The 26,161-nt window shown below is 43.6% G+C and overlaps 2 protein-coding genes and 1 non-coding gene across 4 annotated transcripts in view; 1 reads left to right on the plus strand and 2 right to left on the minus strand.

The window, feature by feature from the left end:
• SLC31A1 (solute carrier family 31 member 1) overlaps positions 1-16,560 on the minus strand; it is a 34,477-nt gene extending 17,917 nt beyond the window's left edge. Inside the window, exon 1 of the mRNA XM_040962876.1 lies at positions 16,453-16,560. The gene's annotated coding sequence lies outside the window, so the exon portion shown is untranslated. The remainder of the gene's footprint in view (positions 1-16,452) is intronic.
• A 179-nt stretch (positions 16,561-16,739) lies between these two features.
• FKBP15 (FKBP prolyl isomerase family member 15) overlaps positions 16,740-26,161 on the plus strand; it is a 55,165-nt gene continuing 45,743 nt past the window's right edge. For both annotated transcript variants that reach the window (XM_040963823.1, XM_040963824.1), the window contains exons 1-2: positions 16,740-16,927; positions 25,451-25,578. In XM_040963823.1, the coding sequence (XP_040819757.1) occupies positions 16,875-16,927; positions 25,451-25,578 (181 nt within the window). In that variant the 5' untranslated portion in view covers positions 16,740-16,874. The remainder of the gene's footprint in view (positions 16,928-25,450; positions 25,579-26,161) is intronic.
• On the minus strand, positions 19,404-19,508 carry LOC121145200. The gene has a single exon (XR_005881981.1). It is a non-coding gene; the product is annotated as a U6 spliceosomal RNA (small nuclear RNA).

Consider the following 26,161-nt stretch of genomic DNA (forward strand, 5'->3'; position numbering starts at 1 on the left):
CAATAACACTTGGGTAAATGACACAAGTTTGGTATTTGCTCAATGAAGAAATATATAATAACCTCACTTTTCATTGTACCTCCTTCAAAGCAGTAGTCATTAATCTAGGATTTATGTAACTCAGTGTTTAATGCCTTTGCTCCAAGGAAAGTGGAAAACATGAGATTGAGTCCATGATGCATCCTGGCTACAATGATCGCAGTGGGCTCTTGCGTTGAACACCTGCTAAGGTTTCTCAATCTCGGCATTACTGACAGTGTGGGCAGCATCAATCTGTAGTATGAGCCATCCTGTCTGTTGCAGAATGTTTAACAAACATTATCTCTAGCCTCTTCCCATTAGCCATTAGCACTGCCCCAGTAGTGACAATAAAAATGACATTTTCAAAGTCTCCCCTGGGGTTGGGAGGGGAGGGGTAAACTTGCCTCTTACCCTGTAGAGAATCACTTTTGTTATTTGAGTTGTAGTGTCTTGTCTGAAACTCAAGGAAACACGGAGATAATATGTTTTGTCTTCCAGGATTGTTACATAACTCAAATAACATGGGAAAAAAGAAAGATGGAAAAAGGCCACATGTGATTTAAAAGCATTTTTATTACTTTGTAAATCATTTCTTATTTACAGAAAGTATTACAAGATTTAGGTTAAGGCTATGTCCAGTCTAACAGACTTTCAGGTAGGTACTCAATTAATACTTACTGATTAAAGTCTGGGTCCAATCGTAACTTAATTTACTGTTGTGATCTATTCTCAGGCACAATTTTTTCCCTAAGAATTGAAGTACAGCAGTGTAGTGTAGTATGTTCCCAAGTCTAAGTCCATGTCTACTTATAGGTTGGGCCTGGATTAAATGAGTCTGGCCACTCATTTTACAAATAGAAAAACCAAGGTTCAGAGGTTGAGTGATCAGCCAAAATTACAGGGTGATTAGCCCAGTGGTAATCAGTCATTTGAATGTCACTTCTGATACCAAGTCGCATGTTTTCCCTGATATCTGTAGTAGGCGCTTCTATCTGCCTTGTGTCCTTGCATCTTAACACTATATTGGGTTTTTTGGATTTATTTATTTATTTACTTACTTATTTTCCTGGCGATAATCTTGAAAAACTAAGGAAGGAAATACAGCTGCAGTTTCGACAAAAACTTAGAAATGCAGATCTTTTCTATGAAGAGGCACAGTGAGGTGTTTTGTTTTTTGGTTTTGTTTTCAAATTACCAAGCACCCTGACCAGCCTAGGAAATCCTATTGAGTTGTCCAGGAGGAGCTCAGTCTGTTACCTACATTCTGAGTGGCTGTGTCTTGTAGTGCCTTACACTGTGCCATGTCAGCAGACCATGTGTGAAAACTGTTAACTACAGTGTTCTGGATGGCTCCATCTCTAAGGAGCCCTACAGGAGGTGAAGAGAAACTTCTTTATAACTCCAAGTTCCATGTCATATTTCTTCAGCATCTGTTAATAATTCACAGAAGCCCTAAATGCCATTTGACTATACATTTTCAGCATCAAAAACAGAATTTTTGAGAATAATTCATGAAGTTATCATTTATTCTGATCCTTTGGAATACTGGATCACCTCTGATTATTATGCCTTGTGTGAGCTTTCAAACGCTAACTGTCTCAAGTGGCACCATTCCCAATCATCGACACAACAGTTTTCTGGATAATTCTCAGGCAATGTATGGGTTGGAGCTCACCTTAACTTTTATGATGATGACAATTTGAAAAGAACACAGGACTAAAATTTTTAGTTCTAGCTCTAGTTTTTCTATTATATTAAGTAACCTAGCTTTTCTGGTTACAGTTCTTAGTCGATGGATGGAATAATCTATCTTACGGCCTATTTCAGGTACAACAATTGGGTGTATATAATCATTTGATGAGCAACAGATGCATACTTGTCTTTTCTGGACACCGTTAATAACAGAATACACTTTAAACATTCTAGCATTGCAGTGGCTTTCACACTTATCAAACACTCAGCAGAGCACACTGCTCATATCATTTGCTAACATTTTCCTATTCACTAATCTTACACAGTCATCCCCTCTCAGAGGCACGTTGCCTCTCAGAGTTAAACAGTAAGAACAAGAGCTTCCCTATTCCTGGAGTTAGACTGCTGGCTACTGTAGGGGCCTGCCATCGTTGGAACTCAGAACAAGCTACTAAAACTTTGTGAGGATGACACATACACTTACAAGTGGGACGACAAAATTGTACAATATTGTAATATCAAATGTAAACAGACTTACAAATATAATAAGTGCGAATTACTTTCCTCCTAACTCAAGTGTTCTCAAAGTGTGGTCCAGGAACTGCCTGTAGCAGAAGCATCAGGGATGTCTGGCTGAAAATGAAAACTTGTGGAAATTACTTCACACTACTGAATTATCTCCCAGGAAGTGCAGCCTGAAAGCTTGACTATAGGGACAGATATTGTGCCACTGTGTTAGGCTGCTAATTGGTGCTTGCATCCCAAATCGGAGTGCTGGTTCGAGTCTCAGTTATTCCCTGTTAATCCACCTGAGAAGCAGCAGATGATGGCTCCAGTACTTGAGTTGCTGCCACTCATGTGGGAAACCTGGATTGAGTCCCTGCCTCCTTCAGCCTGGCCTAACCTCAGCTGCCGCAGCTAACTGGGAAGTGAAGTGGTAGAAGGACCTCTCGGTCTCTCCTACTCTCTGTCACTCTGCCTTTTAAATAAATAAATCACTCTTTAAAAAAAAATAAACTTAGATATAAATCAAGTGAATAGCAATTCTTGTATATTCTAAAACCTGAGGACTACAGTTCTCAATTATAGAGCTGTATAACACAGTTAATAGTACAGTAGACCTCCCTTGCCCACAATTGATTATCCGGACTAAGGTGAGTGTACTACAGTAAAATACTTTGATAAAGCATATTCATTTACTGTCTATTACATTGCTCCATTTTACTGCTACTTACTGTAATCTCACACTATGTCTAATTTATACATTAAGGATGCACAGGAAAAAACATAATATATATATGGCTTTGGCACTATCTATAGTTCCAGGCATCCATGGGATTTCTTTTCTTGGAACAAATCTGTAGTTAAGCTGTGAGGGAAGCTACTGTGCAAAGAACGCAAGAATTGGTCATTTATCAACTGAGAACTAAAAAAAAACCAAAAAACAAACAAACAAAAAACCAGGAAAAGAAAAAAGCCAAGATTCAACCAAGAACTAAAATAAAGTGTTTATTTTCAAATGCCAAAAAAAGCACACAGCTAGCCTGGTCTCACCTTACAGTTCCACATACCACTAACTAATAATGAAAAGCACTTTTGAGCTAACACTGAGTTCATCACTGAAGTATTCATCTTCAGGATTTGACTGAGTTTCTTTTTAAACCACTGTGTGGGTAAAGTCCGTAAGTCCCAGATGAAGGGGAAACGTTATATTTTTGGTAGTCTTCTTTTTCTAGATTTGTTGTAAAATGCAGGGATTGTATTTGAAAGGGAGATTTCAAACAGGAAGCTGCTCTTTTGCCAAGACTTTGAAATCCGATGTGAAGAAATGGTACTTACAATTCCCAACATGATTAATGAGTTTAAGACTTGTTGTTAGCAGACTGACCACTTCAGGGTCTTTCCCTAACCAACTGCCTTTTAAAGATGACGTTGAGTCCAAAATCCTGCTTATCTCACCCCTAAAAAAAACAAAAACACGCGTGGGTTCCAAAGATATTGTCCTTCTTTATTATGGCAACTTTCCAGACACACAAGGATCTATACTTACCCTCTAACTGGTAAAACTGTACTTACTGGTTGTGGGCCCTTGGGCAAATTACTTAATACCTCTATGCCTCAGCTCTAAACTTGGATAATAAAAGCAACTTATCTCATAGGATTGTTTTGCAAATTATTATCAGGAGTTCACTGAGGCAACAGTGCAGTGGTGCAGAGGGCAAGTTTGTTCCCTCTAAAGCAGGGATGACAAGAAGTCACCTACGTCATGACAGCACGTATATTAAACACTTGCTTAAGCACACAGCCTCAAGACAGTAAGTCCTCAGTGAATACTAATGCTACTTCTTGACCTAATGAGGGTTTTTTTTTTTTCTTCTAAATCTGGCATGGGTACAATCTCCCACATCCATTTATTTGTCCTCTACCAGACACTCCGTAGCTAACCTTTCTTCCTCATCCCTGCTGTTCTCAACACGGGGGTTTTCAGGGCAGTGCTTCTTACTCATGCCCACTTATCTTTACAGGCAGCAAAGTCCCTCAGCTATGTTAAATCATGATCAGTTATTTCCTCCAACTTCCTTCTCGTCTGCATTGTATTTTTCTGCTTGCTTTCTAATTACAAAAAAGATCTGTGTTTTTTTTATCCCCCTGATGTATTTTTACAGTAGTTTCACTGGAATTTGAGGATTTAAAAAATGCCATGTGGAAGAGCAGAAATCATTCTAAGCTATAACATAGCACCACATACCCTGCGGTACTGCAGAAATCACAGCAAACAAACATATTTTCACAGTTGATTTCCAGAAACTTTGTGAGCCTTCTCAAAAGTGTTCAAATAAAGACTTTGTGAAATCTGAAGGCAGAACAAGCCCTGGAAGGCACTCGGTTTCAACCAGCCGGCAGCAATTTTCTATGAGAATCCGACAAGGTGAAAGCCATGACTACTTAGATTTTCTGCATGGCGGAATTTATAATTCTGTTCTGTATAACTTATCAGGATTATAATCCACAAGTGGGTCTGGTTATCTCATATCCTTCCAAGATTATCAGCACAGGGAATTTATGAGTGCTGAAAGCATACCTGGCAGGTTTTTTTATTCTAAAATCAGAAAAACCACCACAGTCACATTGTGCTTTGTAAATGTATACCTTCATTCATTTATAACCTGGAGTTCACATTCATCTATTACACTTTAGTATTTATGATCTGAAACACACAAAATGAGATTTGTGGGAATCACGTTTGAGTTGGATGAGTATATCCCTATGCTGTGCCTATGCCTACTGAGTAAACCTAACATCCATGGGTATCACTAGTGTGCAATTAAATTTAAAAAGCTATTAAAAAATTCTAAAAAAAAAATTTAAATGTATGTGTCCGAAAGCACTAGAGAAGTGGGGGGAGAGATAGAGATATTTTAAAAAAACACAATTTCATTATTTATTTTTATTTCAAAGTCAGATATACAGAGAGGAGGAGAGACAGGAAGATCTTCCATTCACTGATTCACTCCACTAGGGGCTGCAACAGCTGGAGCTGAGCCAATCCAAGGCCAGGATACTGGAGCCTCTTCCAGGCCTCCCACATGGGTACAGGGTCCCAAGGCTTTGGGATGTCCTCCACTGCGTTCCCAGGCCACAAGCAGGGAGCTGGATGGGAAGTGGGGCCGCCAGGATTAGAACCGGCACCCATATGGGATTCCGGTGTATTCAAGGAAAGGACCCTAACCGCAAGGCTACCACACTGGCCTGAAACAGAGATCTTACATCCTCTGCTTCACTCTCCAAATGACTGTAACAACTAGGTCTGGATCAAGCCAAAGCCTGGAGCCAGGAATTCCTTCCCGGTCTTTCACATAGATGGCAGGGGCTCAAGTACTTGAGCCATCTTCCTCTGCCAACCCAGGCCACTTTAGCAGGAATCTGGGTTACAAGTGTAGTAGCCGAGACTTGAACTGGCACTCTGATATGGGATGCCAGACTCACAAGTGGTGGCTAACCAGTTACATCACAACACCAGTCTCAATGGTACAAATTTTTATTGTAGTACACAAAATGGCAGTGGAAGCTAGAAAGATGATGTATACACACTTACAAAAATATATACCATTTTCAAGATCTTTACTTGGTATCTCATCCCTTCCTGTTCTGTATTCTTTTAAAGATTTATTTATTTTTATTGGAAAAGCAGATATACAGAGGGGAGGAGAGACAGAAGGAAGATCTTCCGTCCGATGGTTCATTCTCCAAGTGACTGCAACGGCCAGTGCTGCGCCGATCTGGAGTCAGGAGCCAGGAGCTCTTCTGGGTCTCCCATGCAAATGCAGGGTCCCAAGGCTTTGGGCCGTCCTCTACTGCTTTCCCAGGCCACAAGCAGCGAGTTGGATGGGAAGCAGGGCTGCCAGGATTAGAACCGGCAACCATATGGGATTCTGGTGTATGCAAGGTGAGGACTTTAATCACTACGCTATCGCACCGGGCCCCCTGAACTGTATTAAGTGGGCAAAGGGATAGGTGGAGAGGTAGGTCAGAGCTGTGCAATCGGGCCTGGCGCAGTGGCGCACTGGTTAAGGTCCTCGTCTTGCACGCCCAGGATCCCATATGGGCGCCAGTTCTAATCCCGGCAGCCCCTCTTCCCATCCAGCTCCCTGCCTGTGGCCTGGGAAAGCAGCAGAGGACGGCCCAAAGCTTTGGGACCCTGCACCCGCGTGGGAGACCCAGAAGAGGCTTCTGGCTTCGGATCGGCATAGCATCGACTGTTGCGCTCACTTGGGGAGTGAATCATCGGATGGAAGCTCTTTCTCTCTGTCTCTCCTCTCTGTATATCTGCCTTTCCAATAAAAAATTAAAAATAAATCTTTAAAAAATAAAATAAAAAAATAAATAAAATAAAGAAAGCTGTGCAATCAAAAGAAAGGATATGGGCCTTGTAGGGTAGCACAATTGAGGCTAGGTCCATTTGATATCTACTGTAACTCAAATCAACAAGTATTAACTAAATACCCTCTGTGCCAAGGGCGGAAGAAAGGTCCTAGATGAAAAGGGTGAAGTTCTGACTTAAACTTTCTATCAGACAGAACAAACTTCACAATTTTTTTTAAAAAAGATTTGTTTGTTTTTATTGGAAAGTCAGATTTACAGAGAAAAGAGGAGACAGAATAATAAAAATGCTTTTTAAATAGAAAAAAGAGAGAGAGAGAAAGACCTTCCATCTCCTGGTTCACTCCCCAAGTGGCTGCAATGGCTGGAACTAAGCTGATCCAAAGCCAGAAGCCAGGACCTTCTTCTAGGTCTCCCATGTGGGTGCAGGGTCCCAAGGCTTTGGGCCGTCCTCGACTGCTTTCCCAGGCCACAAGCAGAGAGCTGGATGGGAACTGGAGCAGCTGGGACACAAACCGGTGCCTATATGGGATCCTGGTGCATGCAAGGCAAGGTTTTTAGCCACTAGGCTACCACACCAGGCCTAAACTTCATAAATTATAAAAAGAGAATACCAGAGGGACAGCAGGTTAATAGGATTAGTTAAGAAAGTAGAAGGGAGACTGGTATTGCGATGTAGCAGATTAGGCTATTGCCTGTGACACCACAATTCCTTACTGGAAGTGCAAGTTCAAGTTCCTGGCTGCCCCACTTCCAATCCAGCTTCCTGTTGATATGCCTGGGGAAGTAGTGGAAGATTGCCCGAATATTTGGGCTTCTGCCACCTTAGGTGGGAGACCCAGATGGAGTTCTGGACTCCTGACTTTGGTCTTGGCAACTCGGGTCACTGCAGTCATATATAGGGTGAATCAGTGGGTGAAAGATCTCTTTTTATCTTTCTCACATTCTCAATGTCAGTTTGTCTTTTAAATAAATGAAAAATTTTTTAAAGGTATGGGAAGATGACACAATTCTGACCTGCTTTATGAGCACCTCACCTCTCAAAAGCAGAAGTGACTGTGATGGTATTGCACATTTATCTGATGATCACTAGAGCTTTTGGAAGACAGATACTGGGAAGCAGGGTTGAGAGACAATCTCCTTTTGCTCTAAGTTGAAAACATTCACCTTGCAAATCAGCTCTTGAGTAACATCATACTGAAAAGCACTACACAAATCTACAGGACTGTGACACAGGGGACCTCAGTGATGTCTACAATTAACATAATTTTGATGAGGTTACTTGCCACGCCCTTATTTAAGATTTGGTCTCTGAACAAAAGATAAAAACTAAGATGCTTCCAAGTAAATGATACTTCGTCACTTCTTTCACTCATCCTTATTTAAAGCCTCACAGAACTTCAAGTGTCTTTAGTTCACAGTCTGATGCACATATCCTTGGATCCAGCAGTTCTACTTCTAAATATACTGGCACATATGTGAGTGGTTACATGTTGTTATTCATTACAATACTATCTAAAAGAGTAATATGCTGAAAATGCAATCTAATTCTTAATTAATAGGTCTCTGACTAAACAAATTGTTGTATTTATGTACACTAGAGTACTTTATGGAATATTTTGCAGATAAAAACAAGAATTAGAGGGGCTGGTGCAGTGGCATAACAGGCTAATCCTCAGTCTGTAGTGTGGGAGACCCAGAAGAAGCTTCTGCCTCCTGGCTTCGGATCAGTTTAGCTCTGGCCATTGCAGCCACACGGGGAGGGAACTAGCAGTCACAAATCTTTCTCTTTGTATCTCCTTCTCTCTCTAAATCTGCCTTTCCAAAAAGAAATGAATTAATTTAAAAAATGAAATGATCAAGTTCAACTCCTTTACTTCACAGACGGGGAAACTGAGATCCACATTACTGAACAGCGACATAATACATTTTTTGATCAATGGAATCTATAACATCTGCTGTTTTGATCTACATCTTGCAACACCAATCTAACCCCATTCTTCGACCTTCCTCCCATTTCTCTAGATGATTTTCTGGGAAGCAGCCAAGCAGGAGGGGTTCCTGAGCATCACAAATCCTGTTTTGGTGGCAATAACATAGAAGCTCCTATTTCTCTTATCCACTCCCACCTTCCTGTACAAAGAAGATCAAGTGTACAACTACATTCTTCACAAAGGCCTTTAGAAAAGTTTTTATTTGCCTGGGCCGAATAGGACAACTCAAATTTGATATGTCAAACAAACACACTGAAAAGGTCTTTTAGTTATGCAATGATAGAAGGGCCTAAGTCCAACGGGGAGTGGATCTCTTAGCTACTATATTTCTCTGATATCTCGTGTTGCTGGCTAAGCCACAGCCTGGAATAATGCAATCACGGGATGCACCCTTTCATTTGTCCCTTGCTGGATCTTTGTGTGGTCTTGACACTATTCTAATCTGCTGAATTCAGATTAGACTTACATAAAGGTTTTAGTGTGCTGTATCAGCAGTATGATAAGGGAAGCACTGTACAAGGTGTTACAGGCTGGGAGTTCCAGATTGTTTTCTTCAAGAGAGAGAGAGAAAAATATCTGCCCTGCTAATCTCATGGCATCTTAAAGATTAAGAAAATGTATCAAATACTTTCTCATCTAAGGTATAGTAAATGTAAGCTATCATTAATACCTTATTTGCTCATTAGATGAGAAAAGCAATCTTCAAAAAAAGAGATGTATAAATCAAAGGGATGTATAAATCACTTCCATGTCATCTGCAGTATGCCTCTTAGATCTCATTTAAAGAGTACTAGCTCTGGGCCCAGTGCAGTAGCCTAGTGGCTACTAAAGTCCTCACTTTGCATGTGCCAGGATCCCATATGGATGCTGGTTCGTATTCCAGCAGCCCCACTTCCCATCCAACTCCCTGCTTGTGGCCTGGGAAAGCAATTGAGAAGGGCCCAAAGCCTTGGGATTCTGTACCTGCACAGGAGACCCAGAAGAGCCTTTGGGCTCCTGGCTTCAGATCTGCTCAGCTCCGGCCACTGCAGCCAGTTGGGGAGCAAATTATTGGACGGAAGATCTTCCTTTCTCTCTCTCCTCCTCTGTGCATATCTGACTTTCCAAGAAGGCAAAATAAAACTTAAAAAAAAAAAGTACTAGCTCTGTACATTGGCAATGCATTATTTCATCTGCTTTCCTATTACAATCAAAGCTCCTTCATGCTTAAACTTGCCTTTAGTTATATAAGATTTCAATTTTCAGGTTGCAATGTTGTTTGCCTCATTAACAATATTGGGGTTCATACAGTGTAAGGCAAACACTAGAAAACATTTGAATTATTTTTTTAATTCAGTAGGAAATTGCAATTAAATAAAATGTGAAAGACAATCACCACGAATTAATAAAGCTGTTCTTCAGGTAGAGGTTGTAGAGTAAACTGAGCTAGCAGTTGAGACCTAGCATCTTAGCCTGAGTCTTCAGACGCATTAGCTGTGCGGCTCTGAGGAGCCCGGCTCACTCAGACCTAAATATTTACTGCATAGCTGTGGAACGAAGGCCCTACAGGAACGCCTAGCCTCAAGAAGCCCAATCTGGGTAAGAGGAAAACAGGTGGATAACTGAAGTTCAGCGTGAAATGTACTAAGATATAGGTTATGTGAAGGGTTGTGAGGCAGCTGGCTAAAAAGCCATCAGAAAAGGTAGAAGGAATGGGGAGGGGCACAGAGTTACACAGCATTCTTCTGTCGCATCAACTGGACGATTACCTTCTAGGCATTCCAAACCGCTTCAAACTTCGAAACTAATCAAGTTGGACAACAGCTCTACTACTGATTTAGGGAAAGATTCCACTTGGCTAAGAAAAGTCCTCTAACTTGTCACTGGGTGCTCTCTTTATATGCTTCCTTTCATGTTTACCTTTGAGATAAAGACTTCCATCTCCTTATGCTGCATTGCATAATGTCCCCAGCCTGCAAAAACAGGTTGTATACAAAAGCCTAGAGCCTTTGTGTAAAGGAAAAGAGGTAGGGTGGACCCTACACAACCCTTTCCTTCTCTGCAGGGCTTTGCATTCCTAAGGATGGGCCCCTCCTCTGCTGGGGCATGTTACCTAAATCATGAAGTGATGTTACTCAAAGTGAAGGGACTTCAAAAGCCTTTCCTTCCCAGTCCCTACTATAAGACTTCTTTTGGCAGAGACAGCTCCTTGTAACTGATTAAGTGTCAGGCTTTTGATGACCTGTCATACTCAGCTGCAAACTACAGGGGGCTTTGGAGTTTTTAGAAGACATTGTTATGTTTAGAGCTGAAAGTGGGAATAGAGGCTTTATTCTACTTCCCCCTTCCAACTCCCAATCTGACCTGTTTTGCTAACTTTAAATAGCAGTTATCTGGAGCTGCTGGGTCACTACTTGTCTGTCATCTCTTCACGCAAGTCATCTTGTCACTGCAAACACTTTGCTGGTTTCTGGTGATGATTATTCCATCTTTTTTTTCCCTTGGGGGTAGTTTTGGTGGGGAAGGCACAAGGGAGAAGCACAAGTAGAGGCAATTCAAAAATAAGAGAGAGAAGTGAGAGAAAGGGTGGGGGAGAGGCAGAGATCTGAAGCATCAGATTTTGAGTACAATGGAAATTGCTGCTTTCACAGTAGTCACATCACTTAACTCAAACTCAATCTGGGACCTTTGTTTTTCTCCATTCAAACACCGAGATTATAAGAGGGCATTTAGCCTAGCAGTTAAGTTTCCCTAGTCCCATATTAGAGTACCTGAGTTTAACTCCGGACTCCAGCTTCTCCATAATAAAGACCTTGGGATGAGCAGCGATGGTTTAAGTAACTGGGTTCCTGTCACCCACGTGGGAGATCTGGATTGAGTTCCTGGCTCCTCGGTCTGGCTGGGCCCTGTTCCAGATGGTCTCTGTGGGCATTCAGGGAGCAAACCGCTGATGGGAACTCAGTATTTCTCTCTCCCTCAAACAAATGGATATGGATTTTTTTTTTTAATTTGAAATTGACATGATAATCTGAAGGAAAACTGAAGTTTTTAACAGATGCCCTATGTAGTGTTTAAAATGCCTTAATCTTATTCAACCTTCAAAATAACCCCTATGTTCTAAGAACACGACAAAATGAAAAATGAAGAGGCTACTTACAGCGAGTGGAGGTAGGCAAACTTTTACTTCTTACTTCATATGCTTCTAAGCCATTTGAGATTTTTTTTACATCGTGTCATTTAGCAAAAATGTTCCATTTTCTACAGAGCTAACTACAAAGTTGTCACCGTGCCTTCAAAGTATTTGACAAACATAACTCTACATTCCTTTTCAGTTCTAACCAATTACTTCTTTATGTGTGTTGTTGTCTCAGACTCTTGGCAAACTATCCCACACAATTCTCTTAGCCAACTTGACTGACCACACACTGGTAGATTATTCTCCAACATGAAGGGTGTAACACTTCCGGTTCTCCTTGGTGAAGCTGTGTACATACCAATGATATTAGCTTGTTTGTTCACAAACCAATATATGCCAGTTGAGCTTATTATCGTAAATCTATAATCCAATTAAATCTTATGTAAAGCCAGGAAGTACAGATGAGAAGAGAAAAATGATAGGAGCAGCTAAAACTAAGTTCTTACTACCTGCCGGACACTGTTCTAAATGTTTTCTATGAACTAACTCGCATACTCTTGACAAGAATCCCAGGAAAGGGATACTGTCATCATTCCTATTCTACAAAGGAAGAAACTGAGCAGGATGCCATGGCCTACACAACTTACAAGTAGAAGAGCAATCTGGCTTTCGGGCTTAAGAATTTGGCTACTAAACTTCATAGCCTCTCTGGTTTTTATATTAAAACCGGGTCCATTGCTCTGGATAGATAAAGGCCAGTCAGGTGAATATACACACAGGTCTGACAAATGTAGGGAGGATAACTACACAGGTTGAAAGGAAGTTTAAAAGCACCTAAGAAGATTCTGCACTCAGACTGCTTTGTAAGCGACTGTAAGCATCCACTCTATGTCAAAGAAATCAAACATGATGTAGATCAAAGTTGGCCAACTTTATGGAAGGAGTCAAATAGTAAACATGGGAAGTGTGTGGGCCATGTGGTTTCAGTTGCAACTATTCAGCTCTGCCTTGTGGGACAAAAAGCAGTCAGCGACAATAACACAGTTGTGTTCCAATAAAGCTTGTTTGCAAATACTCATCAGCCAGGCTGAGAGTCCACTGATTCCGGAGACTTACTCCTGAAAAGTCTGAAGCTTTATGTTAAAATAAGGAAGGACATCTGTATTTTAAGGAAACATAAAACGCATGCAACTAACACCCACAAGATTTCCTGCTTTAACTTACGTTTCAATCAACTAATGGCCATAACTGCTAAGAGGGGAACTCTGGCCTAGGAAGAGATGTGTGCCTTCTTTCCTGCTTCACATGTTTGCGGTGCTTACCCCCTCAATTTGGAAACCTTTGATTCTCATCTTCACTGGGATCCTACTCATTTTCAAAGCCCATTATCTAAGAATACAATCTCCTCCAAACAAGATCAGATCTCTTCCTCTTTGGAAATCCCACAATAATTAATTTCTCCTTCTCGTGGGACTGTTTCTATTATAGTTATTTATGTTCTTTAATTACCCCTACTACTTAACTACAAGGACTTCAAGGACAGGAATGCTGACTTAATCATTTTCCTAGCCCTCACAACACCTAGCACAGTGTCTTAAACATAGCAGGCTTCTAGATATCTTTTTAATTGAATTTTCACATTTTTCTACTTTGACTGTGTGAACAAACATATATTCAATTGTTACCCCTTATCATTGTACCAATGATACACAACTTGGTCATAATTTTAAACTATTAATTTTACAATGCATTTCCCAGTACAGATTAGTATGGGGGCACTTGTGCATAAAAATTGTCTTCCGGGTTCGTGAGCTCCGGGGGTGGGGGATCCAACAGGGCTCGAGTCGCTTAGCCCTGGTCCCTTGGCTCACCTGAGTGGTGGGTACTGGTTTTGTGAGCCACCGGGGGTGGGAGATCTGGCGGGGCTTGGGTTGCCTGGCCCAGGTCTTGAGGCCCACATACAAGGTGGGTGCTGGGTTTGTGAGCCCTGGGAGTGGGGCACCTGACAAGGCTCATGTCACCTGGCCGTGGTGCTTAATTCTGCCCATGAGTGAAAAAGGCATAGCTGTAGATGCTGAACCTGATATATGGAGACTATGGCAGTCCATTTGGTACCATCACAGAGGAAGGAGAACAGAGCAAATTGGACAACTACCCCAGCAAAACACGGCAGCAAAAATTTGGGTGAATGGAGACTTGAGGTCGGCTATGGCAGCCAGTGGGCACTGGGAGGACTGCCTTACCTTTGGATTGGTGAAATCGGTAGCAGTGCAGAACTATCCAAACCACTTGACCAGAACCCTCGGAACATGCTCTCTAGTGGGACCCTGGGCTGATATCGGGTGACAGTTCCCCATCCCTGGGTACTAGGACATTTGGGAGGCCAAGTGTGCCTTTCCCTTTTATTTCCCCCCTTCCCCTCAAAGACAAGAAGAAATGGAGAATCAGGAGGCAATGATTTCACCCACTTTTCCCTGATCCTCAATTCTTCCCACCCTGGTCAACCCTGTAATTACCATCAAATAAGTAAAAAACTTAAAAAAAATTGGGGGAGGAAGGGGAATGGAAAAAAAAAAAACAACCTGTCACCTCTGCTGCAAAACTGCTCATCATTTGAAAGGAACTGTTCAAACTGCTGCTGCCCACTCAGACTTCAGGCATTCAATTCATTGCATAAACACATCAAGCTGTGTACTTCAGCAAAATAAATAAACAAAAATGCTGACTTCCAAAGCGCTCGGTCAATGTCTAGGTCTAATCTACTAGTATGAAGCATTTAGAGAGCTTGGCTCAAGCTCAGGGTGTGTTAAAAGAAGGGCTGGGACATGAACTTGGGTTTCTGGATTCCTAGTTCAATATTTCTAGTTGGGAGCTATTCTGATGTTGGAAGGCAATGGCTTTTTCAGGTGCACATAATGATGCGATCCAAGGCTGAAAGCTGAGGCGCACTCACCACATCTCCCTTCCTCAAACTGTCCAGAAAGAGCAGCTGTGTTCCCACTAGTCTGGCTATGCCTCTTTGTGGCATTCCACTGCCCAAAGGTCTGGTTTTAGGCTTTCTATTGTGTCTAAGAAGGCCACTTATCCACCCTGGATAAAAGACCTCCACACAAGAAGGCAAGATAGGTACAATCCACGTTTCCCCATGAAGGACCTCGGTTTGTTCTAGAAAGTGGGGTCAGAAACAGCTATGGTACTTTCCCACTGCATTTTTCCTCTGGAGAGATGGCCAAGTTCACATGCTCTACAGAGCTATGGCAACAGGGTCCAGTTCTGGTGGTGCTGGATTCCAGTTGCGTTATTGCTTTCGCACTGTCAGCTTTCACTGCCTTAATTATCTTAATCCGTAAAATAAACACAAGAAGCCAACCAGCAGCCCCATCCACAGAGGGCTCGTTTACTGAACAAATTATTGTTCCATACAATATTTCTCACTCTCCTTGTCCCTGCTGCTCCAGCCCCTCCCCAAGAACTTTGGACAATAACACAATCACTTGCACTTAAACAATGCAGGCCAAGCAACTCAGATGGTTCACAGCCTGGATGGCAATTCTAATATTTCTAGAAGTTACCTATAAAAGGCAAGAGCCATCTCTGGGATCTCTGAAAAACAATCCTAAGCGAGTAAACTAAGTATTGAGGCAACAAGGATGAATTTGTTGTGTTTGTTGTGTTGTTCCTCCCCACTCCCCCACTCTAAAAGAACTTATCAGATCCCATTATGGACAAGAAGGCTTATCCCTAAGTAGTATATCAACTGCAATAAAGAGCAGAAGAGTGGAAGTGCCCAGAAGTACAGAGTTCTCAGGGAAGGAGTTATCTACTTCCCTTCCACTAAATAATGTTAGCAGATGAAACCAATCACATGAGGGCTATCTGTAGTGCCAACCCAAGGGAGAGAAACCTTGAGTAAAAACAAAAACTCCAGCAATGACATCCACAGAAATGGATACTGCACCTGCGTATTCACACCTGGGCTATGCCAGCGCTACTCCAAGGTTGATTCAAGAATGAGACCAAAGGCAGACTTGTGTAAGACTCAGAGAGGGAGGAAACCGGAGGCTCGCGAGTAGGCAGCAATTGATTTCGACTTAAGGACAGTCACGGGAAGGTTTAGAAAACCTCGGGGCTGGGCTGGGGATTTTCTGGCTCCCAAATTGTCCCCTTGCCATCACTCAGAGCACTCTCGGTCTCCTGCACCTCACCTGCATGGAATACAGGTGGAATACGAGAGGACTTGGCGCAAACTGCATGCCACAGTCTAGCAAGAACCACTCTGTCAGGGCAGCAGTGCTCGAGGCGCTGTCATATTCTCGCGCGCCCCTCAGCTCAATGAATCCTGAATCGAAGGACCAGAACCCAGCCCTACTCTGCCCTTTGCTTCATGTGACCTCGGACCAGTCCCTCTAGAGCTGAAGTTCCTTCGTTTACTTCGCTGGAAACCCTGGGGTTATGGGGAGATCTGAATTGAAATAGCCCCTGACGTTTACAGCTTCTTGACCAACTAGCACGCGAAAGCACTACCAAAACGACCCGTTGCATAGCCGGGGAAACTGAGGCAACGCGCACGCCTGTCCCAAGGTCACTCCGGCTCCGTGGCTGCAGGGGACAGGCCAAAGCTCAGATCCCCAGAATTCCAGTCCTGGACTCGGTCTCCTCCGCTGAGCCGAGTGCGGCGTGGAGGGTCCTTGACCCGCAGAGGACGGCGCCCGTGATTGGGCCCTAAGAGAGGGGCGGGGGAGGCCTTACCTTCCCAGTTCGAGTCCCGCCGCCGACGCCTTCCGCTCAGAACCTTAGCCGGTCTGCCCTCAGGATTCTTCACAAGCCCCCTCCACTGGTGCCCGGCTCGACGTGTCCACCGCAGCCCGAGGCCGCGGATTCCCGCCCCCGCCCCGCCCCCAGGCCGCCCGGTCCAATCCCGACTCCAGACTCGCCAACTCCGCCCCTGGAGAGGCCTTGCGTCACGGGACGATCGCGCCCGCGCCAGCCTCTCATTTGCCTTTGCCCCACCTTCCCGGAGTCGAGTCTCCTCTGGGCCTAGTTACCGTGCCAGAGTTCGCCCTGCCGGAAAGCAGCCCGCCCCCGCGCTGCGGCCTTTTGCGACGGCGGTGGTGACAGGACCCGGGGGGCGTCCGGCTTCCTCTCCGCGCTGCCGGGAGAGAACGGGCGCGATGTTCGGTGCGGGGGACGAGGACGACACTGACTTCCTGTCGCCCAGCGGCGGGTGAGTGGCTGCGAAGCCTGCACTAGGGGGACGTGACTGAGAGGCGGACTGGCGGATGATTGCAGGGGCGGCTGGAGCTCAGGCCTTTTCCGTACTTCCGGGTCCAGAGGATTTTATTTTATCATCATCACCATCATTATTTACTTGTTTATTTTGACCACTTCCTGCGGCCCCACCTGTCTCAGAATCTGGGCCGAGATGACGGCTGTGCTGAGTCCACCGTTCTGGGTTCCGGACTCACCATCTCCTCCTGACACACCTCGTGATCCCGGGGTCCGCCTTTTGCTTTTTGGGTCGTAGTTGCTCAGGTGGAATGAGGCTGATTGCGGATGGGAGTAGGCTTGCCGTGGAGTTTTTACAGGAGTCCGCTGTCTCTGTGGACCTTGGAGCTAGGCCCTGGTGATGCCGCGCCAGCATTTTTCAAGACCAGGCTTGGATGTCACTTTTTTTTTTTTTTTTAAAGTGCTCGCTTTCTCTTCCTTTTTTCCCACGGCGAAGCTTTGTCCATCAAACCTGCTAGGTGCTGAGCTCCGACAGGACAGGAAACCGCAGTGTTCATCCCACAGATGAACAGGTCGTGCCTGTTGAATGAATTTTAGCCACGGAGTTTGACTTTGTCAACCCTCAGAGAGAAGGGTTGTTATCCCCTGTCCTCAGTCATACTGTACGCATGTCTGGTAGATGACTTCCAAGGAGGATGGGGCATTCATCTCTAAAGAATCAGGGTAGCTCTTTTCATGTGTTACAGTACACGCCTTGACTCGTTCCTAACTGGGGACTTTCTGAGCTCCTGTCCTTGTGGAGACTTTCTTTGACACCTGTTCCATAAATTTTGTGCAACCTGAAGCATGCAGTAACGCTTGCACCAGCGTGGGTCTCTAATTCTGCTAAATGCTGAAAAGTTATACTGGCAGTTAAATTACCGTGCCGCCCTCATGTGGCACTGCTGTTGCAGAGTTTGAGACATGAGTGAAGGTATATTCAGTATAGTCGTTGACATTGCTTGGGATGACCATATTCCATATCAGAGTGTCTCCCTGGATTTCGGCTTCCTGTTTGTGTGCTAGTGGGAGGCAGCAGGTGATGGGTGGCCCAGAAGGTTGGGCCCCTGGCACCCACATGGGAAACACTGGGTTTCTGTCTTAGACATTTGAAGGAGTGAACCAGCAGATGCAAGAGCTCTCTTTCTTGCTTCCTCTCTTCCTCTCTCCCTTTCAAAAATAAGAAGATTTTAGGGCCAGCACTGTGACATAACAGGCTAAGTTGCTGCTTGCAAGGCTGGCATCCCATGTGGGTGCTAATTCAGGTGTCTGCTGCTCTGTTTCTGATCCACCTGCCTGTGCATGGGCCTGGGAAAGCAGCAGCAGAAGGAAGTCCTTGGACTCCTAAATCCATGGGGAGATCTTGATGAACTCCTGACTCTTTGCTTCAGCCTGGCCTGGTCCAGGCCATGGAGGCCGTTTGGGGAGAAGACCAGTACATGGGATAGCAATCCTTCTGTCTTTAACTCTGCCTTTCAAATCAAATCAAATCAAATCAATCTTTTTAAAAATGGGAAATGTTAATGAGATCTTTGGACATTTACTGGCTAGCTCTATGTGACATATTTGCTTTTACTTTCCCTGCTGTCTTCCTCCTGTCCACACTTTAAATGGCTTGCTTGGATCCACCTAGTTCTGCTTTGAATCCCATCCGTTGCTCAATTATCTTGAAATTTAGCCATGCTTGTTCTTTCTTCCTGTTCTACCCACAACATTCACTAACATTTTTGTACAGTCTAACTTCTCTGCTTTTGCTGACTGTATATATATTTTTTGAGCTATATTTTGCATTTTTTGAAAATTTCTTTTGAATGTGAATTGCACTTAAAACTCCTGGCTTTGGGGCCCAGCGCGGTAGCCTAATAGCTAAAGACCTTGCCTTGCAAAAGCGCTGCCATCCTATATGGGCGCCAGTTCGTATCCTGGCAGCCCCACTTCCTATTCAGCTCCCTGCTTGTGGCCTGGGAAAGCAATTGAGAACATCCCAAAGGCTTGGGACCCTGCACCCACGTGGGAGACCTGGAAGAGGCTCCTGTCTCCTGGCTTCGGATCAACACAGCTCCTGCCGTTGAAGCCACTTGGGAAGTGAATCATCAGATGGAAGAGCTTCCTCTCTGTCTCTCCTCTGTGTATATTTGTCTTTCCAATAAAAATAAACGACTCTTTAAAAAAAATTCACATTCTAAACTGTGTGAATAGGAATGCTACAGCTTCCATCTCTCGGGCCTCAAGAGGAACACTGCCCACTTAGTGTTACAGAGCAAATGACAGAAATGTGCTCTTTCCCTGCGCCAAGAGAAGTTCCTTAGTTCTTTTTTTTTTTTTTAATTAATTACATTGCATTATGTGACACAGTTTTATAGGCTCTAGGATTCCCCCATCCCCTCTCCGTGCCCTCCCCCATAGTGGATTCCTCCACCTTGTTGCAGTATTGTAAAAATATGGAACGCTTTCATGAATTTGCGTGTCATCCTTGCACAGGGGCCGTGCTAATCTCTGTATTGTTCCAATTTTAGTATTTGTGCTGCTGAAGTGAGCACCCTAAGTTCTTTTAAAATATTTTTTTTTGTTTCTTCCCTTCTTCCTTCCTTCCTTGTTTTTTTTTGAAAGACAGATAGGCTTTCCACCTGCTTTACTCCCCAAGTGTCCACAAGAGCGAAGATTGAGCCAAGCCCAGCTGAGGTCCCAAAATCTAATCCCGGTCTCCTGTGGGCTGGCAGGGGCCCAAGCACTTGAGATACCACCTGCCCCTCCGGGATGAATATTAGTTGAAAATGGGGGAACAAGGTCCTGAACCAGACAATCCCGTATGAGATTGGACACCCCTTGTGGCGCCATTAATCTTTGTGCCAACTGCCTTCCCCTCCAAGAGAAGTTCTTAGTGGCTCCTCTTCTGCTTTCATGAGCCTGTTTATGAAGGCCTGAGATACTTTTTAATTCTGGGCATGTGACTGTTCTCCCAGGCAGAGCTAGCAGCTAATTTGATAAAGACTTAGTACAGAAAATGAAGCAAATCATTAGTTATTGTTCTCAGCTATAACAAGGAAAATGGAATCAGCTTTAAGATCGAGACTATAGAAGGTTTTATCAGCAGCTCTTTCTTCCAGGTTTTTCTGAGGAAGTAGGACACATGACAGTGAACACTGCGGCTGCTGCTCAGTTCCTGTTTTTTAGCTGTAATTTACTATGAATATGCTTGTATGATTTTCACGTCTCTTGACTGAAAGGCATAGTTTACATTATTCTAGTTAGGATATTCAAGCATAATAGAAATAAGAGTATAGGTGCCTTGGGTGGCTGACTAGATGACTGATAATAGGTCTTCCAAGACTGGTTAGTGTTGAGGTAGCAACCAAGGGACATATTTTTTTCTTTTGTTGATTGTGATTTTAGTCCTTTCCTTACCATTGTGACTTGAATTTTTTTTTCTTTATTTAAAATGCAGAGAGAGGAAGACAGAGAAATGTCTTCCATCTCTGGTTCATTCTCCACATGATCACAGCACCAAGGGCTGGGCCAGAAGGCAAGAAGCCTGGAACTCACTCTGGGTCTTCCATGTGGGTAGCAGGGACCCAAGTCCTCGAGCAGTCATTGTCTGTTGCCTGCCAAGATGCACATTTGCAGAAAGCTGAATCAGAAGCAGAGCCAGGAAGGGATGCCTAGAAATAGATGCCCAGATGGGATGCAGGTATCCCAAGTGCGCATCTTAACCACTGTGACAAATGTCTGTTCCCATCTTAACTTTAAAGTGGATGCTTGCTAAGTGCATGTTATTTGGCTTTAGATAATAAAAGTGTGTATGACACAGCTTGTGCTCTAAAGAAACGTCCATTTAAAAAAAAGATTTGTTTATTTTTATTGGAAAGGCAGCTTTACAGAGAGAAGGAGAGACAGAGAGAAAGATCTTCTGTCTGCTGGTTCACTACCCAAGTGATCACAATGGCTAGAGAAACTCATCCAGGTGCTTGGGCACCTGCTGCCCATGTGCGGACTCATGGCTCCGGAGTGGCCTGGCTACTTTGGGAGTGAATTAGCAGGTCAACCTCACTCTCTGTCACTCTGTCTTTCAACTAACTAGATAAATAAGTAAATCAGTAATTTTAAAGAGACTTGCTTATTTGAAAGGCAAAGTGAGAGGGAAAGAAGGACAAGATTCCAAACTCTGGTTCACTCCTCAAATGGCTGCAGTGGCTAGATCTGGGCCAGGCTAAAGCCAGAAGCCCTAGAAGTTCCCATGCGGGTTTCCCATGTGAGTAAAAGGACTCAAGGTCTTGAATTCTGCCACTGTCTCAGGTACATCAGCGGGGAGCTGGATGGGAATTAGAGCAACCAGGACTCAAACCGATGCCCACATGAGATGCTGTGTTTTATGCAGCAGTTTAACCTACTCTGCCACAATGCTGGCCCTTCCATACAGTCCATTTTAACGTATTAACAATACATAGAATTAATGTGTTGACCTGACTTTCAGGGCATCTGTGGAAACACAGATTGCCTGAAATACTTTTATCTTTGAAAAAGGACATTTCTGCAAAATAGCAAGGCTAATACTCTTGGCTCCGGGCTTTGGATTGGCTCAGTGCTGGCTGTTGCGTCCACTTGGGGAGTGAACCAGAGGATGGAGGATCTTTCTGTCTCTCTTCTGTGTAAATCTGATTTTCCAATAAAGATAAATAATTTAAAAAAAAAAAACACTTTTTTCTAAAAAGAAAGAAAGCTGGAAAACGAGAGGTAAAGTCTTTTAAAAATATATATAACACACATATACATTGTATATACGTATGTATGTATATGCATACACACATACATAAACACACATACACAAATGTATTTTATTTGAAAGGCAGATAGGGAAAAAGACCAAGAAATTTTCACTCCCCAAATGCCTGTAGCAGTCAGCTGAGCTAAGGCAAAGTCAAGAGACCAGAACTCAGTCTGTGGCTGCCATGTGGATGGTGTGGATCCAAGCACTTGATCCATCACCTGCTACCTCCCAGGGTGTGTATAACAGGAGGCTGGATTAGTAGTAGTGTAAGGTGTGAATCAAAACAGTCACTCTGATAGGGTATCTAAGAATCTCAAGGAGTGTCTTAGCCACTGTGCCAAATGACTGCTCTGTGGAGAGGTGAAGTCTGTAAAACTGTTTTGTAGAGTTTGAATTATTGTCTTGATAGTATTGAAGAGTCGTTGGTGTTTAGAAAGTTCATGGAGCCAGAGCTTGGCACAGCAAGTAAAGTCTCCAACTGTAGTACCTCCGGCATCCCATACGCTGGTGCTGGTTCAAGTCCTGGCTGCTCTCAGTTCCAATGCAGCTTCCTGCTAATGCATCTTGGGAAAGCAGTGGAGGATGGTCCAAGTGCTTGGGCCCCTAAGCCAATGTGGAGACCAGGAAGAAATTCCTGGCTCCTGGCTGCAGACCAGCCCAATTCCAGCCTTTGTGGTCATTTGGAGAATGTAACAGCAGATTGAAGATCCCTCTTTGTCTCTCCCTTTCTCTCTTTCAAATAAGCAAAATAAATATTTTTTTATTTTATAGAAATAGGAAGGAAGGATGATAGATACATCATTATGGGTACAGTAGAGAGACATAACTTGAAGCAGACAAAACCAAAGCAGATGAATCGGGAAATTGTTGCAATAATTCAAAGTAGATAGAAATGTTAGTGGTCTGAACTAAGGAAATGACTGGATAAGGAGAAGTGAATGTGCTTGCAAAACATTTAGGAAGTAAAATCAAATGGATGTGGAGATTGGGCCTGGCCACTGTGGGGTAGGAGGAGGCAAGGATGGTGCCTGGATTTCAGTTTTGGTTGTAGATATTTGCAAAAAATAGTTAATACACCAGACTCAAGACTGTCACCTTTAGAAAGGACTGCATATGAATTTGGCACTTGGGTGACAACAGGGAACTTACTGCAAACTCTCTACATTGATATAGGAATTTTTTAAATGTTCATAGAAAAATGCATATTGTAAAAAGCTATGCATGGAATGAAAAAATCTTTTTGCACCAAAATAAACATTTGCTTGCCTGCCTTCTTTCCTTCTCTCATTTCTTTGTTCCTTCTTTCCTCCTCTCTCTCTTTCTGCCTTTACCTTGTCCCAAGTTAATTTGTGGACAATGTAGGAGGACACTGGCCTCATGCAGACAGCAGCAGCACAGGAGACACACAACAATTATGTCCTCTCGTTGGCAGTCAGAGGCTGTTACTGTGGAATCTTTAAGGAGGCCAGGGAGAGAGAAAGCAGACAGAGAGATCCTCCATCTGCTGGTTCATTCCCCAAATAGCCACAACAGGCAGAACTCAACTGATCTGAAGCCAGGAGCCTCCTCTAGGTCTCCTATGTGGGTGCAGGATCCCAAGGCCTGTGCTTTCCTAGGCTATCAGCTGGGAACCAGATTGAAGGTGGAGCAGCCAGGACTGAAACTGGCACCAATGTGAGATGCCAGCACTGCAGACAAAGGATTAGCTTCGTCTGTTCCTACCAAATTCAAATTCATCATCACCCCAAATAACCCCCCCCTTTTTTTTTTTTTTTTACGAAAAGATTATTTATTTTTATTTATTTGAAAGACGGAAACGAAGATCTTCTGTCTGTTGGCTCACTTCCCAAATGGCTGCAATGGCTGGGCCTAGGCCAAGCTGAAGCTAGGAGCCAGGAACTTCTTCCAAGTCTCCCATGTAGGTGCAGGGGCCCAAGAACTTGGGTTGTCCTCGATTGCTTTCCCAGGTACATTAACAGGGAGCTACACTGGAAGTGGAGTAACTAGGACATGAATTGGTAACAAGATGGGAAGCTTCTGTTGTAGGCAGTGGCATTATTCACTACATGAGAATGCTAGTCTTCCAAAAACTTTGCAAAGCAGAGTGACAAGAGAGGATGAAACACACACGCACACACATCCTATATTCACTGGTTGACTCTCCAATGCTCATATGTAACAGCAGGTACTGGGTCAAGCCAAATCCAGGAGCCGGTAACTCTGTCTAGATCTCCCATGTGTGGTGGCAGAGTTCCAGAAGAAGCTCCTGGTTCCTGACTTCGGATCAGCTCAGCTCTGGCCATTGCAGCTGCTTGGGGAGTGAAATAGCGGATGAAAGATGTTTCTCTTTGTTTCTCCCTTTCTCTGTATATCTGCTTTTCCGATAAAAATAATAAACAAATCTTTTTAAAAATGAAACAAAATTTTAAAAAAATGAAACAAAATGTCAAAGTCAATCAGCTCACCCATATTGAATGTTGATGTTAGATGTGGTAACGTAGCCTACTGTACCACAAACAAGCCCTCAAACTGGATTTAGTCACAAAGAGGTTATTGGTGACCTTAGCAAGACCAGTTTCTATGGAATGGTGAGGCATAGAATTCCTTGCAGGGAGTGAGAAAAGAATGGTAAGAAGGTCCAGACTTACCCATAGGAAGGTAAGTTTGCAGTATAGTTTTATTCAATGTTTAGTAAGCTAGCAAAAAGCAGGAAGGGGGAGTAATCCGTAGAGATAACTAGAAGCCATGATTTGCTAAAAGGAAGAATGTATGGTTTGAAGAAACTGCAGGTGGCATCTGAACTAAAAACGTTAATTTATAGGTGGAGGAATTCAGTGTAGCAAGAAGACATTACTTTGGCCGGTGGCTCTGCAAAGTTAACTTGTGATGTTCATACCAGAAAGATACAATTTTGATATCAAGGAATTTTTAAAAAGATTTATTTTTACTGGAAAATCAGATTTACAGAGAGGAGAGACAGAGAGAAAGATCTTCCATCCGCTGATTCACTCCCCAAGGGGCCACAATATCCAGAGCTGAGCCGATCTGAAGCCAAGAGCCAGGAGCTTCTTCCGGGTCTCCCACGAGGGTGTGGGGTCCTGAGGCTTTGGACCATTCTCTACTGCTTTCTCAGGCCATAAGCAGAGAACTGGATGGGAAGTGGAACAGCCAGGACACAACTGGTGCCCATATGGATCCCAGTGCATACAGGGTGAGACTTCAGCCATTAGGCTACTGTGGTAGGCCTGATTTCAAGGACTTTTAGCTGTAATTCCTGTGTTGAATCCTGATATCTAGTCAGAGAGCTGTGTGGGTTATCAGGATTCTTTTTTTCCGTAAGATTAGTTTATTTTTGCTTGAAAGGGAAAAATAGAGGTGAAGGGGAGAGATCTTTCATTTGCTGATTTACTCCCTAAATTTCCACAGTAGCTGGGCTGGGTCAGGCAGAAGCCAGGAGCCAGGAACTCCATCCAGGTCTCTCACATGGGAGGCAGGAACCCAAGTACTTAGGCTGTCATCTGCCTTTCCAGGTGCATTGACAGGGAACTGGATTGGAAGCAGAGCAGTCAGGACTGAAACCTTATTCATATTGGATGCTGGCATGGCAGGCATTGGCTTTTCCCATTGTGTCCCCAATACTGACCTCATTTAAGGAGCTTTTATAATGATCCCACATTTAGGTTATAGTAAATGACATTTAATTTTCATTTTCAACAGTACTAGATTGGCTTCACTTTTTGGACTGGACCAAGCAGCTACTGGCCATAGCAATGAATTCTTCCAGTACACAGCCCCGAAACAGCCTAAGAAAGGCCAAGGAACAACAACAACAGCAACAACATCAGGTAAGTTTAAGAGGCATTAGGACTGTGCCTTAACAGTTTAATTTGGCAGGTGAGCATCCTTCCAAAAGTGACTTGCCCAGTCATCCAACTTTGGTCAGTCTGGCCGAGTTCACTGATAGTGGAGGATGCCTCTCTAGGCTCTGCAGTGCTGAATTTTAGCAGCTAAGTAGTATTGGGGACAATGGAAAAGGTAGCAGGCAAACTCTGTGTACACTGTGAGCATTGCCATCCAAGGCGCTCTTAACTAGGCATTGTCAGATGTTTGAGAAAAAAAAAGGAGAATACTTTCGCTTCTTATACCTTATTGACCTAACTGTATACCAGGTGAGTTTTCCCCAGTGAGACCTTGACACATTTCTGTAAGCCTGTACCTTTATTGTGGTGAACATAGGATTCGTTGACTGAGTGAACGTTTGTTAAATGAAAGGAGAAAAATGGAAGCTAGTATTCTGAAATGCCTGTTGCTGTGTGTCTAGTCTCAGGTGCTTTCTATAGGCTCTCTTGCTCTATCCTCGCAGCAATTCTGTGAAATAGGTGGAGCAACCAGCACCATTTTATAGGCCCAGAGGATTTTAGAGGCTTG

Source organism: Ochotona curzoniae, unplaced genomic scaffold, assembly GCF_017591425.1.
Source record: "Ochotona curzoniae isolate NIBS_2020 unplaced genomic scaffold, NIBS_Ocur_1.0 scaffold_3208, whole genome shotgun sequence".
NCBI lineage: Eukaryota > Metazoa > Chordata > Mammalia > Lagomorpha > Ochotonidae > Ochotona > Ochotona curzoniae.